The 14,878-nt window shown below is 44.9% G+C and overlaps 1 protein-coding gene across 1 annotated transcript; it reads right to left on the reverse strand.

Moving 5' to 3' along the window:
• Positions 1-13,819, reverse strand: LOC145390741 (uncharacterized). The gene is made up of 14 exons (XM_080265537.1): positions 13,456-13,819; positions 12,416-12,448; positions 11,982-12,201; positions 11,140-11,332; positions 9,867-9,965; positions 9,137-9,240; positions 7,082-7,351; positions 6,019-6,148; positions 4,725-4,817; positions 4,237-4,416; positions 3,323-3,583; positions 2,069-2,173; positions 1,104-1,240; positions 1-331 (listed from the first exon to the last, which is right to left on the reverse strand). Exons 1-14 carry the CDS (start codon positions 13,817-13,819, stop codon positions 1-3), a joined length of 2,520 nt encoding a protein of 839 aa, XP_080121663.1.
• Positions 13,820-14,878: the final 1,059 nt, after the last annotated feature.

Consider the following 14,878-nt stretch of genomic DNA (forward strand, 5'->3'; position numbering starts at 1 on the left):
TCACTTTGCCAACTCCCTCGCCTCCAACAACAACCTATTTACCAACTCTTGGCTGGGGGTCCATCCAATCCTCTTGCTGCTGGCTGCAAACACACACCCGCCATCCATACCCAGCTCACTAATTATCCGTGAGACCACAGAAGGGCTCGGCACTCGATCTGGCGCCCCCGAGTTTGAGATTCCTTGCTTGGGATGGCGGTGGGAGAGTTGGAACTGGGGTGGACTGTCACAGAGGTAGAAGGGTTCAGCCTCACGTAGTAGCTGGGCCTCAAATTCAAGACGCTGGAGGTCTCGTGCACTTATACCTCTCAGGTGGATCTCCTTCTGTACCCTGGAATATAAGTATCAGATCAGCACATACCCTCCCCCTCACGCTCCCTCCAACATCCTTCCATGCATTGGCCTTGGTCACCTAGTCGCTTCTCCACACGCTGCTTGATCTCCAGCCACCCCATTCAGTCCCCCATCCCTGAGGTCACACTGTATGATATCACTTGGGATAAATAAAAAAATCGAGACAGAACAGAGACCCAGCCAGCACAGACCCAGGCTCAGACAAGGAGAATAGGGACCCACAGCCCAACACCCTGACAAATTCTCACACATACTCCTCCACCTTGTCCCCCTCTCTTAGTCTCCCCTTTCTCTTCCTTCCCTCTATCTCACATTCACACATCCTCCCTCACATATTTCTCCACCTTCCCATCACTCCTTCTCCCTTTCCTCCTCCTTCAACACTCACAAACTCTCTCTCATATACTCTTCCACCTTGTCACTCTCTCCCTGTCTACCTTTCCTTTTCCCTCCACTCTTGCAAACTCTCTCACACACTCCTCCACCTTGTTATCCCTCCATCTCCCTTTGCTCCTTCTTCAACTATCACAAACTCTCTTTACTCCATACTGTTCCTCCCCCTCCCCCCACTCTCCCTCCCTTCCCTTCTCCTTCCATTCTCACAAACTCTCTCTCAAACTCCTCCATACTGTTCCTTCCCCCCCATCCCTCTCTCTGTCTCCCTTTCTCCTTCCACTCCCACAAACCCCATCCTCAGTTACAAATCTCGACACCCACTGCAACTACAAACACTGATCTCCTTTTCTCACCTGCCTGGTATGATGCGAGCCATTTGCAGCAGAAGCGAGGGAAGGCGAGAGAAATCCACATCACCCAACACCGTCACACCCGGGTACCGCCTCTTGATCTCAGACGCTGACGGCCGGTGCAGAAGGTTACGCGCCACCTGCCAATATATACAAAAATAAATAAAGTACAGGAATGTAACTCATCATCATCATCCGGACCTCCTTTCCCACCCTAGGGCAGGGTGAGGAGTGGCAATGTCCAGACAGCCCAAATCTGCCCAGTCCAATGGGCCACGCTTCCATTCACTCACCATCCATGCCCCAAGAATCCTGGCTCTATCAGATATGCCACAAACATTTACCACGTTGTGTAGCTTCACATAGTCATATCCGACAAAGTTAATCCAGACGCTGCCATGTTAAAAAGAGGTGCCAATCCCTGATCATGCACTTCTCCTCACAACAATCATCCAGCCAGCTCGTTCTCTTGTCAGTTCCTAGCCTCACCCTCCAAACCTCTCTTCCTCACACACTCATCCACCACATCTCTCCACCTTCTCCTTGGCCTACCTTGCCTCCTCCCTCCTTCAAATTCGCTCAGATATACCTTCTTCACCACTCTATTGTTATCCATTCTCTCCACATGACCATACCATCTCAATACACTCTCTTCGATTCTGGTGTCCACCGACTTCCTCACTCTGCATCTTTCATGAACCACATTATTTCGTATCCTATCCACTCTGTACTCCACATACATTCCTCAGCAGTCCCATCTCCACTGCTCTTACTCTTGACCTTTCATTTTCAAGCCACACCATAGTCTCACATCCATATGTTAAAGTTAACACTAACACTCCCTCATGTAAGCCTCGTGCAGCTGCAACAGTCAAGCCTCTGTTGCTTATCAAGGCCTCCATTCACTCACCATTCAAGCGCCCGAAATCCTGGGTCTTTCTGACAGAAACCTCATAATTTGTTATTACCTTTGGCGGGTGAAGGTTTTGTGAGGTGTGGCCGGCGGGTGTGATGGTGACCTGCGTGTTGGTGGAGGACGTCACCAGGCAGATGTCGATTGGCCCACCCTCACCCTGGACAAGGAGAGAGAGTCTGTGTACCTTTATAACTAACACAATACACCCTCACCCTGGACAAGGGGAGAGAGTCTGTGTACCTTTATAATGCACACATGTAATACAGCACCCAATACACCACAAGCACATCATACACCCACACCCAGTACACAGAGAGATAATTTGAGGTACCCTTATAAATAACACTGTCTATCCATACCCTTATAAATAACACTGTCTATCTCTCTATCTATTTATAACCAGATGCCTTAATCCTGTAAGGGTTGGCCACAAACAAATTGCCTCCATGTCATCCTGTCCCCTGCCATTTTGCTACCCTTCCCCCAACCTACACCCACCTCTCTCATATACTTTTCTGCTATAACTAACACACATATAACACATCAGTACACAGTATACCTCTATAATTTGTGTGGGGTATATTCTTAACACACACACACATACACACACACAAACACACACACACACACACACACACACACAAATCCTTATCTCAACATGGATGTGCATAATATAAACTTAACATTTCTCTTAACAAGGGAACATCACAGGCTGTATTTAGTATAACCAAATGAGGGTGTATAAATGTAATTAGATATCGGTATAAGAGAGTGCATGTAAGTGAGGTGGAGGGAGGGAGAGGGAGGGGGACACCGAGGGTGAGGTGAAGGGATGGAGTTGAGAGGTATATGAGGGAGGGGGGAGTGAGTTTGGGGGAGGGCAGTCAAATGGTGGGTGACAGAGCGACTTGGAGGCATTTTGTCTGCGGCCACCCTTTGCAGGATTAGGGCATCGGGCTATAGATAGATAGATAGATAGATAGATAGATCCATTCGGGGCCAATTATATGACAAATTACAGTCACAGCCTCCCTGTTACATCGAAATATATGATAACAGTAAATATAAAGAAATATATATAATAAAACATAAAAATAATAATAATAAAGATGGACTACACAAGATGATGTGTTAAATCAAGTACAATGTCTTGAACTGGCAAGAATGATAAATATATAAACAGATAAAATAAAAAGAAAGAAAGAAAAAAATCACTGGACTGAAAAAAGAGAGATAATTGCTGGACTGAAGAAAGAAACAAAGAAAGAAGGAAAATCAGGACAGGAAAAATTAGTGTGTTATATGCACTCACCTCCTCCGCCCTCCTTTTGTCCCCTCCCTTCCTTAAATGCTGTACAAGTGAGTTTAAATTCGCCTGCGCTGCTTCCGACAACATGCCCACCATCCCCCTGCCCTCGCTCCCTCTCTCATGGGGCGGTGTGGGATGAGAGGGTGAGTTTTCTGTGCTTGGGGATATGGCCTCGCTCTCTGGCTTCGCGTTCAAGATTTCAGCCTCTGATGAGTTTTCTGGTGAGGGCGGTTCTGCGTCCTGGTTGTTGCTGCCGTCCTGGAATATGGTACGTTTTTGTGATTTCTTGGATGGTTTGGGCATGCTGAGAGGATGAAGAAAGACAACTGGGTGCAAAGGGTGAGAGGTGTGAATGTTGGGGGTAGAATTACAAGAGACTGACCAAAAAAGACCTGGGATGAGGCCACAGAGTGCAACCTCACAGATAAGGGACTGAATAGGGAGACTGCAAGAGACTGAACAGCATAGACAACCACCATCAAGTGACCTAGGTAGATGCATACAAGCACACTGAAGCCTTTATAAACAATATGATGCAATAGTGTCATGCCACCAAGGAGAGTAGGCTGGTCATCTACCCTTATATATACTGGACTATGACAGCTTAATCCCAGGCCCAACACCAAAATAGCCTAATTTCCCTCTTGCTTCCTCCTATCTGGCACACCCTGGCCTAATCCACCTGGCTCTATGCTAATATTCCGCACCCTCGAGTTTCCTGACCCCACCCCACCCTCAACTTGACCCTAAAAGAAAGCCCATTTCCTTGGCTTTTTTCTCAAGACCCACCCTGGGTTTGATCCTAAAGAAAGTCCAAAGAAAGACCATTTAATTACTCATTTTCTCACAACCTACAGTGGACTCAACCCTAAAAGAAAGTCCATTTAATTGTCCTTCTTCTTACACCCCACCTTGCACTTGGGACCTAGAAGAAAGTCCAGTTCCTTGTCCTTCTTCCTGTGTTTCTCCTCAAAGACAGAAAGGTAGGTGAGGAGCTGCACATCGGTGAACTCTGCCGCCTCCTTGCGACTCGTAGGGACAGGGGGGCTTGGGGGTGGGTCTGACTGGAGGTGCTCTAGGAAGTTTCTTACCTGTCAGGGAAGTTTGAGAGACAGTGAAGGTAAAAGTGAGACATGCAGCTTATCATCATCATCATCATTATCATCATCGTCGTCACTGTCATCATCGTCACTATCATCATTACTGTGGTCACTGACATCATCATCATCATCACTATCATCATTAATGTTGTCATCGTCATCATCATCATCATCACATAAAAGCATTTCATTTGACACCTTCCACTGTCACAGCCTGCAGAGAAATTTTGGTGACTTTTGGCTCAATGGGGTAAAATTTGATGTGTATGCTGGCAACGGGTACTAAAATAAACACTGACACATTCTGGCGTCTTCCACGCTTCACATCCCAGCTCGAGGTAGGTACGCATGGCAGGACTGTACATTGTCTCCATAAACTCCAGCTCTTCCTCCTGTAATGGTAAGAAACATTTATTGATATGATATTATTTAAGGTCCAATTTGTATTTCCGTAGTCACCATTATGCTTATTATTGCATCACCTGTATCGTCTTCATTACAATCAATATTAATTTTTTTTATTACTACCTTCATCACCAATATCATCACTACCATCATCAACTTTATCAAAATCGGTATTTCTATAGGAGTGATGCTGAAAAACATGCAATAGGGACACCCTCATTTTGCAGTGAGGATGCAACTGAAAAAATCCATTACAAAACAAGTTACTGTATTATTTCAATGGGGATATAATTTTGGGAAAGAGTCACCCACCTAATGAAGTCTAATTATAAAATTTATTAAAGAAATTTGTCCTCAGTACCCTCCTGCTTGTTACTGATGCAAACTATGACAATATAAATAATGTACATGAGAGTCATTTCATTCATTCATTGCCAGACGCCATGTATCCCAAACGGGGTGGCCAAGGCTTAGAGTTAATTGTTTTACAGGGAGGGGGCACTAATCCTCCACCAACCCCACTTGACACGCAGGGAGAACGTTATGCCAACAGCATCTGGTGTTCCCAGGTGGTCACCCATCCAAGTACTAACCAGACCCAATGTCAGATAAATTGCAAAGAAAGAGGTGCTGTATACAAGAGAGTTTTAGGTGTAATAAATTAGATAAATTGCAAAGAAAGAGATGTTATTTACAAGAGAGTTTTTGGTGTAATAAATCAGATAAATTGCAAAGAAAGAAGAGCTATTTACAAGAGAGTTTTAGGTGTAATAAATCAAATAAATTGCAAAGGAAGAGGTGTTATTTACAAGAGAGTTTTAGGTGTAATACATCAGATAAATTGCAAAGAAAAAGGTGGCATAGAATTACCTAGAATCTATAGAACACAAATCTATATAAGCCACTGGAGCTAACATAAGTTATTGTTTGTTTCCATGCCCCTCTCCCCCTCGCACCACCACTCACCATGCCCCTCTCCCCCTCACACCACCACTCACCAAGCCACTCTCCCCCTCGCACCACCACTCACCATGCCCCTCTCCCTCTCGCGCCACCACTCACCATGCCCCTCTCCCCCTCGCACCACCACTCACCAAGCCACTCTCCCCCTCGCACCACCACTCACCAAGCCCCTCTCCCTCGCACCACCACTCACCAAGCCACTCTCCCCCTTGCACCACCACTCACCTTGGCTTTGGTGGTGATAATAACAGCAAACGACATCTGGAGGTTGTTTCTATGGTGACAGCTGAGGAGGAGGTGTCGGATAAGCAGTTCCAGACTCACAAACCCAACACGCCCACACAACTCACAATATCTGGGGAGAGAGTGGTACGGTATAGGCATTGTGGCAGAAATAGTAGCAGGAACTGGCAGGGGGACAGGATGACATGGAGGTGATTTGTTTGTGGCCACTCCTTACAGGATTATGGTGTCTGGCTATAGATAAACAGACAGAAAAGGCTTGGGACAGGGTGACATGGAGGTGACTTGTTTGTGGCCACCCCTTACAGGATTAAGGTGTCTGGCTATAGATAAACAGACAGAAATGGCAGGGGACAGGGTGACATGGAGGTGATTTGATTGTGGCCACCCCTTACAGGATTAAGGTGTCTGGCTATAAACAGAAAAACAGAAACGGGAGGGGACAGGGTGACATGGAGGTGATTTGTTTGTGGCCACCCCTTACAGGATTAAGGTGTCTGGCTATAGATAAACAGAAGGAAATGGCAGGGGAAAGGGTGACATGGAGGTGACTTGTTTGTGGACACCCCTTACAGGATTAAGGCATCTAGCTGTAGATAAACAGACAGAAATGGCAGGGGAAAGGGTGACATGGAGGTGACTTGTTTGTGGCCACCCCTTACAGGATTAAGGTGTCTGGCTATAGATAGACAGACAGGCAGAAATGGCAGGAGGAGGATGACGATAATGATGATGACGATGATAAACACGAGGAAGAAAAGGAAAACAAGGAAGAAATGAAGCTAATGCAGATGACGCCAACAACAACATCCGAACCTCACCTCTGCGTCACATCCTCTTTTGGCAGTATCTCCTCTGCGTTAGGTGAGGCGTTGTGGTACTGGTGGTGGTGGGGGTGAAAAGGAGGAGAGGCAGGATGATAATGATGATGATGACGATGACAACAATGATGATGATGATGATGGTGACAAACACAGATGAGAAGGAGAACAAAGAGGAGACGATTCTAATGCAAATGACGCCAACAATAACAACCGCACCTCACCTCTGCGTCACATCCTCTTTTGGCAGTATCTCCTCTGCGTTTGGCGAGGCGTTGTGGTACTGGTAGAGGTGCACAATGAGCGTGTTTTTCTGGCAGTAGCCGCGTCCACAGTGCGTACACACGTAGGACCGCAGCTTGGAGTGGGAGTACAGGTGCCGCTTGAACTCGGCGTACAGCACAAACTTCCGGTCGCAGAATTCACAGAGGAACGGCCGGCACGAGGAGGCCTGCTGTCGACGTAGCAGGTCCTCAGGTTTTTGCCGGCTGCGTCTGGAATGGGAAAGATCTTGAATTTGGCGCTCTTTTGTGTTGTTTTTGTTTTTTCTTGGAAGGAATGGTATTGTGGGCTCCTGGCCTTTGGTTCCTTCTTTCTTGCATAAAAAAAATAAAAAAAAAATAATGAAGTACTTGCCTGTTTGTTTATCTTGTTACCACTGCAATTTTATCTATGGTAAGACTGACTGAAGAGTGAGAAACTAACAAGGAGAGTGTTTTTGTTGGCTGCCTCTGGAATGGGAACGCTGCGAGTCCAAACAATAATGAAGTACGTATGTTTGTTTATCTTGCAGTTACGCTGGGTGGTAACCATATAACCTTTTAAATAATCTATCTATCTATCTATTGCCAGATGCCTAAATGCCTTACACGGGGTGGCCACAAACAAATCGCCTCCACATCACCCTGTCCCCCACCATTTCACTGCCCTGCTCCCAATTCACCCCCCCCCCTCTCTCATATACCTCTCTGTTCCATCCCTCCATCTCATCCTTGGCCTTCCCCTCCTTCTCTCCCCCTCCACTTATCTGTTTGTTTATCTTGTATTCACTGTGCTGGGTGGTAACCATATAACCAAATTTGATGCCTGGTGGTTTAGTGGGTAATTAAGGTACTCCAAATGGATTGAGCTGGTGAAGGTTTATATCCAAAGGGTGGTTGGGGTTTACTGCTCATGTAATGCCACTCAGGGATGTGTGAGGCTGGTCACTCTCATCTAAATGTCAGGACCAACTTGCCTAGCCCCGGGCTCCTACACTCCTCAGGGGGCAACACAGGGCTAGATGACGTACGTATGATGTTACCACTGCAATTATGACTAAGGTACGACTGACTGGAGTGTGAGAGACTAATAAGGAGAGTGTACTTAAGGGGAGAGGGAGGGGGACACTGAGGATGAGATGGAGGGATGGAGTGGAGAGGTACATGAGAAAAGGGGGGAGGGGAGACCAAGGATGAAATGCAGGGATGGAATGGAGAGGTATAAATATGAGAGAGGAGAGGGGGGGAGAGGGAGGGGGAGACCGAGGATGAGATGTAGGGATGGTAAGGAGAGGTATATGAGATAGGGGGGTGTGAGATGGGGGAAGGGCAGTGTAATGGCAGGGGACAGGGTGAGATGGAGGTGATTTGTTTCTGGCCACCCCTTACAGGATTAACGTGTCTGACTATAGATAAGTAGATAGACAGATAGATAGACAGACAGACAGACAGACAGATAGATAGACAGATAGACAGACAGATATAAGACTTGCTGTTGTTGTTATTGTAAGAGATTGTTGCTGTTTTTACTGCGGCCCTGGTGAACTACTGGTGAGAGTTGCACAGATAGATAGATAGATAGACAGATACTGGTAGATAAACAGACTTATGGATAAATACATAGATACACATCCTCCCCATCTACAAACCACCAAAACACTCAACTGCAACTCAACTCTTCCTTTTGTAATTTGAGAACAGCTTTGATAGACAGACAGATAGATAGATAGGTATAGACAGATAGATAGAGAATGATAGATAGACAGAGATAGATAGATAATGATAGACAGATAGAGACATGGATAAGTAGATAAGACAGACAGACAGAGAGAGACATATAAACAGATAAGATAGATAGACAGATATATAGACAGAGACTTAAATAGATTAGATAGAAACATAGACAGATAGAAACACAGGCAAATAGACAGACAGATAAATACATAGACAGACAGCCAGATAGAATCAAAGAGGCACAAAAATACAGCGACAGACAGACAAACAGACAGATATGCTCACTTCCGCTTCTCACTGCTTGTAAAATTCTTGGCCATGTTGATCAGCGTACTGTGGTTGAGGAGGTGGTGGTTCAGATTGTGTACGCTCACCGTTACTCGACACACCTGCGAAAAATGAGGAACGTGTTGGCTGGGTGAAGGGACGCATATGGGGCATCCATCCATGAACCAAAATCTCCACACTCTTCCTATGGTTGCTTATCTATGGTTAATGGGTCTGCTCAGCCAAACAGTGAAGGTTATTTTACTACTACTATTGCTATCACTGCTACTGCCATTACTATTACTACTACTGCTATTATTATTACTCCTGCTACCACCATCATTACTACTATTACTGCTACTACCACCACCACTACTACTACAACTATACTACTGCTACAACTATACTACTACTACTACTACTACCACCACCATTGCTACTCTTACTACAGCCATCACCATTATTACTACTACTACTACTACAACCACCACCACTACTACTACAACTATACTACTGCTGCTACTACTACTACTACTACCACTACAACTATACTACTGCTACTACTACTACTATCATCATCATTACTACTGCTACTACTACAACTATACTACTGCTACTACTACTACTACCACTACAACTATACTACTGCTTCTACCATCATCACTACTACTGCTACTACTACAACTATACTACTGCTACTACTACTACTACTGCTACTACTACTAGAGCTGCTGCACTAACTACTCACACAGCACTGCACTGACGCCTCCCCCGGGTGCTCCTCTCTCAAGCAGCCGGCCAGGTGTTTGTAGAGTTTGTGTTCCTGATCCACCGAAATGCCACACAACTGAAACACAAACACAATGGTTAATTTCCTGCTGACACTAATTCTCTATGCATAATAACAATACACCAGGAAACCATTTACTACGCTGGGTGGTAACCATATGACCAAATTATGGCACCTGGTGGTTTAATGCCACTCAGGGATAAGTAAGGCTGGTCTAACTTGCCTAGCCCTGGGCCCCTACACTCCTCATGGGGCAACACAGGATTAGATGATGGATGAATGAATGAATAAATGAATGAATGAATTTATAAAGCAGTAACATCTTCTTGCACTTACCTGGCACTTAAAAATAAAGAAGGTAAAGTCTAGATGTTGTGGCAGCAAATCTGTCATTGTGAATACCATCAGAGAGAAGGGGGTTTGTGGGAGAAGGATAATAAAGACAGAACAGCAGTGGGAAGGTAAAGCAATAATGTCTCTCCAACTTACCTGACACTTAAAAATAAAGGCAATGTTGAGGTGTTCATGCAGCAAGTACCACCCTGACAAAATGGGTATGTGGGTACTGAAGAGATGGATAATAAAGACAGAATTGCAGTGAGAAAAATAAAGCAATAACATCTCAACCTTACCTGGCAATTGCAAATAATAAGGGTAAAATCTACAGTAGGTATTCATGTTGCAAATCTGTCTATCTATCTATTGCCAGACGCCTTAATCCCATAAGGGGTGGCCACAAACAAATCGCCTCCATGCCGCCCTGTCCCCCGCCATTTCATTACCCTGCTCCCAGCTCACACCCCCCTCTCTCATATACCTCTCCACTCCATCCCTCCATCTCATCCTTGGCCTCCCCCTCCCTCTCCCCCCTTCCTCCTCACTCACATACACTTTCCTCGTCAGTCTCTCACTCTCCATCCTCTCCACATGGCCAAACCACCTCAATGTGCTTCTCCTAACGCTTCCTATCACATTCACATCCACACCACAACGCTCCTTCACATGTTTCAAATCCATCACTGCAAATACCACCTGAGAGAGTGGGGATATGGGCAAGGGGGGGATTGTTAAAAATGAAGAACTGTAGGAAAAATAAAGCAATAAGAAGCAAATAATGTCCTTTCCAACCCACCTGCACTTAAAAATAACGATGGTAAAGTCTAGACACAGAACAACAGCTGGAAAAACAAAGCAATAAAAAGTAAAGCAAATCATGTCCTTCCCAACCCACCTGGCACTTAAAAATAACGAAGGTGAAGTCTAGGTGTTCGTGGAGCAGATCTGTCGTTGTGAAGACCATTTGGCAAAAGGGGCAGGCGCGTGGTGTGGTGGAGTTCATGCCAGCTGTGGGGAAGTGCTCTGTGTACGCGTGGTAGGCCAAGACCTCACACGACTGGCAGCTGCGACCACAATACGTACAGTTCCTTTGGTGGGAGGGAAAGATGGGGATGTTAATGGCAGACAACAACATACACTGTCTTTTGGGGAGGGAAAAAGATGTGAGAATCAGCTGCTTTTGTTTTTATCATATTTCACCACCATCATTATTGCTACTGCTGTCATCATCATCATGACCATCATTATCCTCTCATCCTACTTCTTCCCAATTAAAGATAGAGTGAGGTAGGATCCAGAAGCAAGAAAAGAGAGAGTGCAAGAGTGAGAAGCTATACTCTTTTCAAACTCAACTTGTCATTTCTCCATCTGAATGCTGATTTGTAACAACAGATTAACACTAGAATCTGATGCTAGTCATAGAGAGAGAGAGAGAGAGAGAGAGATTATGTGTGTGTGTGTGTGTGTGTGTGTGTGTGTGTGTGTGTGAGAGAGAGAGAGAGAGAGAGATTGTGTATGTGTGTGTGTGTGAGAGAGAGAGAAAGAGAGAGAGAGAGAGAGAGAGAGAGAGAGAGAGAGAGAGAAACATCCACCCTACTAACCTCTCCACACAAGAATATAGTCATGGAGCAGAATCTGAAATAAATAGCTAAGGAAGAGGCGTTTGTAAGCTTTCTGAATCTGAAATAAATAGCTAAGGAAGAGGTGTTTGTAAGCTTCCTAACTGTTTAAGAATACACAGCTAACCTCTTCCATGGCACAGATGCTTCGTTGGAGCAGTCGGGTATGTAGTGCAGCCGGTGGTAGCGCAGGTGGTTGTGTGCAGATGGCCAGTTGCGCAGTTGTATTCCGCAGCTGCTACACTCGCCCACCGCACCACTGCGTTTGTTGTCACCCAAACCACCACCACCACGCACACCGCCCTTACCTGATTTGGTGACCTGCAACTTATCACCATCTGGAAAAGGAAAAAATCATTCTCAGTCATCTTTTTTTCTTTTAACCTCTATCTGTCTGTCTGTCTCTTTCTGCCTGTCTGTCTGTCTCTCTTTCTGTCTGTCTGTCTCTCTCTCTGTATCATCACTCCTCTCTTCTTGCTCTCACCTCTATTCTAATCTCTCTCTCTCTCTCTCTCTCATTGTCACCTGAACCACCACATTTGCCACCCTTACCTGATTTGCTGGACTGTGACCCTACATCAACATCTGCAAAAGGACGTAAAGAAAGTAATAATTCTGACACTTTTTTCTATCACTCTGTCTGCCTGATGATGATGATGATGATGATGATGGCAATGGCAATGATGACAATGATAAAGATGATGATGATGATGATGATGGTGGTGATGATGATGATGATGATTATTATAGCAATGATGATTATAGCGATGACAATTATGATGATAATGATGATGATGATGATGATGATGGTGATAATGATAATGATGATGATGACAATGATAAAGATGATGATGATGATGATGATGAAGATAATGATAATGATGATGATGAAGATGGCAATGATGATGATGATGATGATGATGGTGCAACATAAAGTAACATGAGAGGCACAGACCCCTGTTGAAGAGATCACTTATGTCCATCTCTTGTTCATCTATCTATGTATCTATTGCCAGACACCTTAATCACGTACGGGGTGGCCATAAACAAATCGCCTCCATGTTGCCCTGTCCCCCGCCATTTCACTGCCCTGCTCCCAGTTCACACCCTCACCTCTCTCATATACCTCTCCACTCCATCCCTCCATCTCATCCTTGGCCTCCCCCTCCCTCTACCCCCCTCCACCTCACTCACATACACTCTCCTCTTGTTCATCTGGTCCTTATATACTGGTTACACTTATTGGTGTAAGTGATTCAAATTTACAGTCTCCTGTTAATGCTCGTTTTGTTTTGAATATTTTATGCTTTTTCATGTTTGTGGCCGCTAATGGATGTTTATATAACCAGGTAGTGGATCTGTATGGTTATATCAGTGCCACCCCATGTAGGCACCCATCCCTAGTGCCATTTACTATGCAAAAATAAGCTTATGTGTGTGAATGTTACTTATTAATATACCAAGAATTGTATATGTTTCAAAATCTGTATGTGTGTGTATATATGTGTGTGTGTGTGTGTGTGTGTGTGTGTGTGTGTGTGTGTGTGTGTGTGTGTGTATGCTTATATTCTCCTGCACCAAGACCCACTGACCTTCCTCATGCACCACCTCCTCCTTGAGTGACAGCTCCTCATCCTCATGCACCACACCCTCCTCCTCGTCCTCCCTCTCCACCACAATCTCCAGCTGCGCCTCATCATCCGATACATCCCCACCGTCCTCCCCTTCCTCGTGCCCCATCGCCTTAGGGCTGCTGGTGTCGTTACCCTTCTGCTCGTTCCCTGGACTGGCCTCCTCAACGACAGGGCTGTTTCCCTCCTCGTCGATGCTCGTACTCATCATCCTCGCCTTCTCCTCATTCTCCAACTCCTGCTCGATGTTGGCCAGCTGCTCCTCGTCCGCTACGTAGTCCTCCCACTTCTGAGGCTTCCGGGATTTTCGTCTTCCCCCGGACATTGCGCTTACCTCCTGTAATGATTGTTATTGTGGTAGAGATGTTAAAAGTTACTGTGGTAGAGATGTTAGAAGTTACTGTGGTTGAGATGTTAGAAGTTACTGTGGTAGAGATGTTTGAAGTTATTGTGGTAGAGGAGTTAGAAGTTACTGTGGTTGAGATGTTAGAAGTTACTGTGGTAGAGATGTTTGAAGTTATTGTGGTAGAGGTGTTAGAAGTTACTGTAGTAGTGATGTTAGAATTTAGTTATTGTGGTATAGGTGTTAGAAGTTACTGTGGTAGAGATATTACAAGTTAGTTATTGTGGTAGAGGTATTACAAGTCAGTTATTGTGGTAGAGATGCTATTAAAAGTCAGTTATTGTGGTAGAGATATTACAAGTTAGTTACTGTGGTAGAGATATTACAAGTTAGTTACTGTGGCAGAGATACAACAAGTCAGTTATTGTGGTAGAGATATTACAAGTCTGTTACTGTGGTAGAGATATTACAAGCTAGTTACTGTGGCAGAGATAATGCAAGTTAGTTATTGTGGTAGAGATATTACAAGCTAGTTACTGTGGCAGAGATACAACAAGTCAGTTACTGTGGTGGAGATATGCCTTACCACATCCTTAAGTGGGAAAAGGGGTGCAAATGATGATGACCACGATTATGAGATTTTTACCACACATACACACCAATTCACCACTCACCACTGTAGGTATGTCTTGAGTGCACAACATCATGAACTGAATACTGTACGGTTCTGTAGTACTTTCACCTTAACTTGGCCCAGGTTCTCGTCAATTTCCAGCTTATCTCACACGCCTCAGTGGCAGAAAAAGACATTGCTAAAACACAACATCTTTCTCATACCACTTCTTCATGACTAGTATCTATTTCTAGTGTTTATACAACTACTGTCACAGCTCAGCATTCAAGATGGGGATACAGCAATTTTAGGCCAAGTTAGAGTACAAAGAGCACAGCCAACTTTCCAACCTGACGAAAACTGTGCAACTAATTTCAAAAAGAGGTTAGGGATCTTTGGCTGCTATTCTCGTCGGATAAGGAAGCTCC

This window comes from Coenobita brevimanus, chromosome 15 (genome assembly GCF_032717465.1).
Source record: "Coenobita brevimanus isolate Jiangsu-jjx chromosome 15, ASM3271746v2, whole genome shotgun sequence".
NCBI lineage: Eukaryota > Metazoa > Arthropoda > Malacostraca > Decapoda > Coenobitidae > Coenobita > Coenobita brevimanus.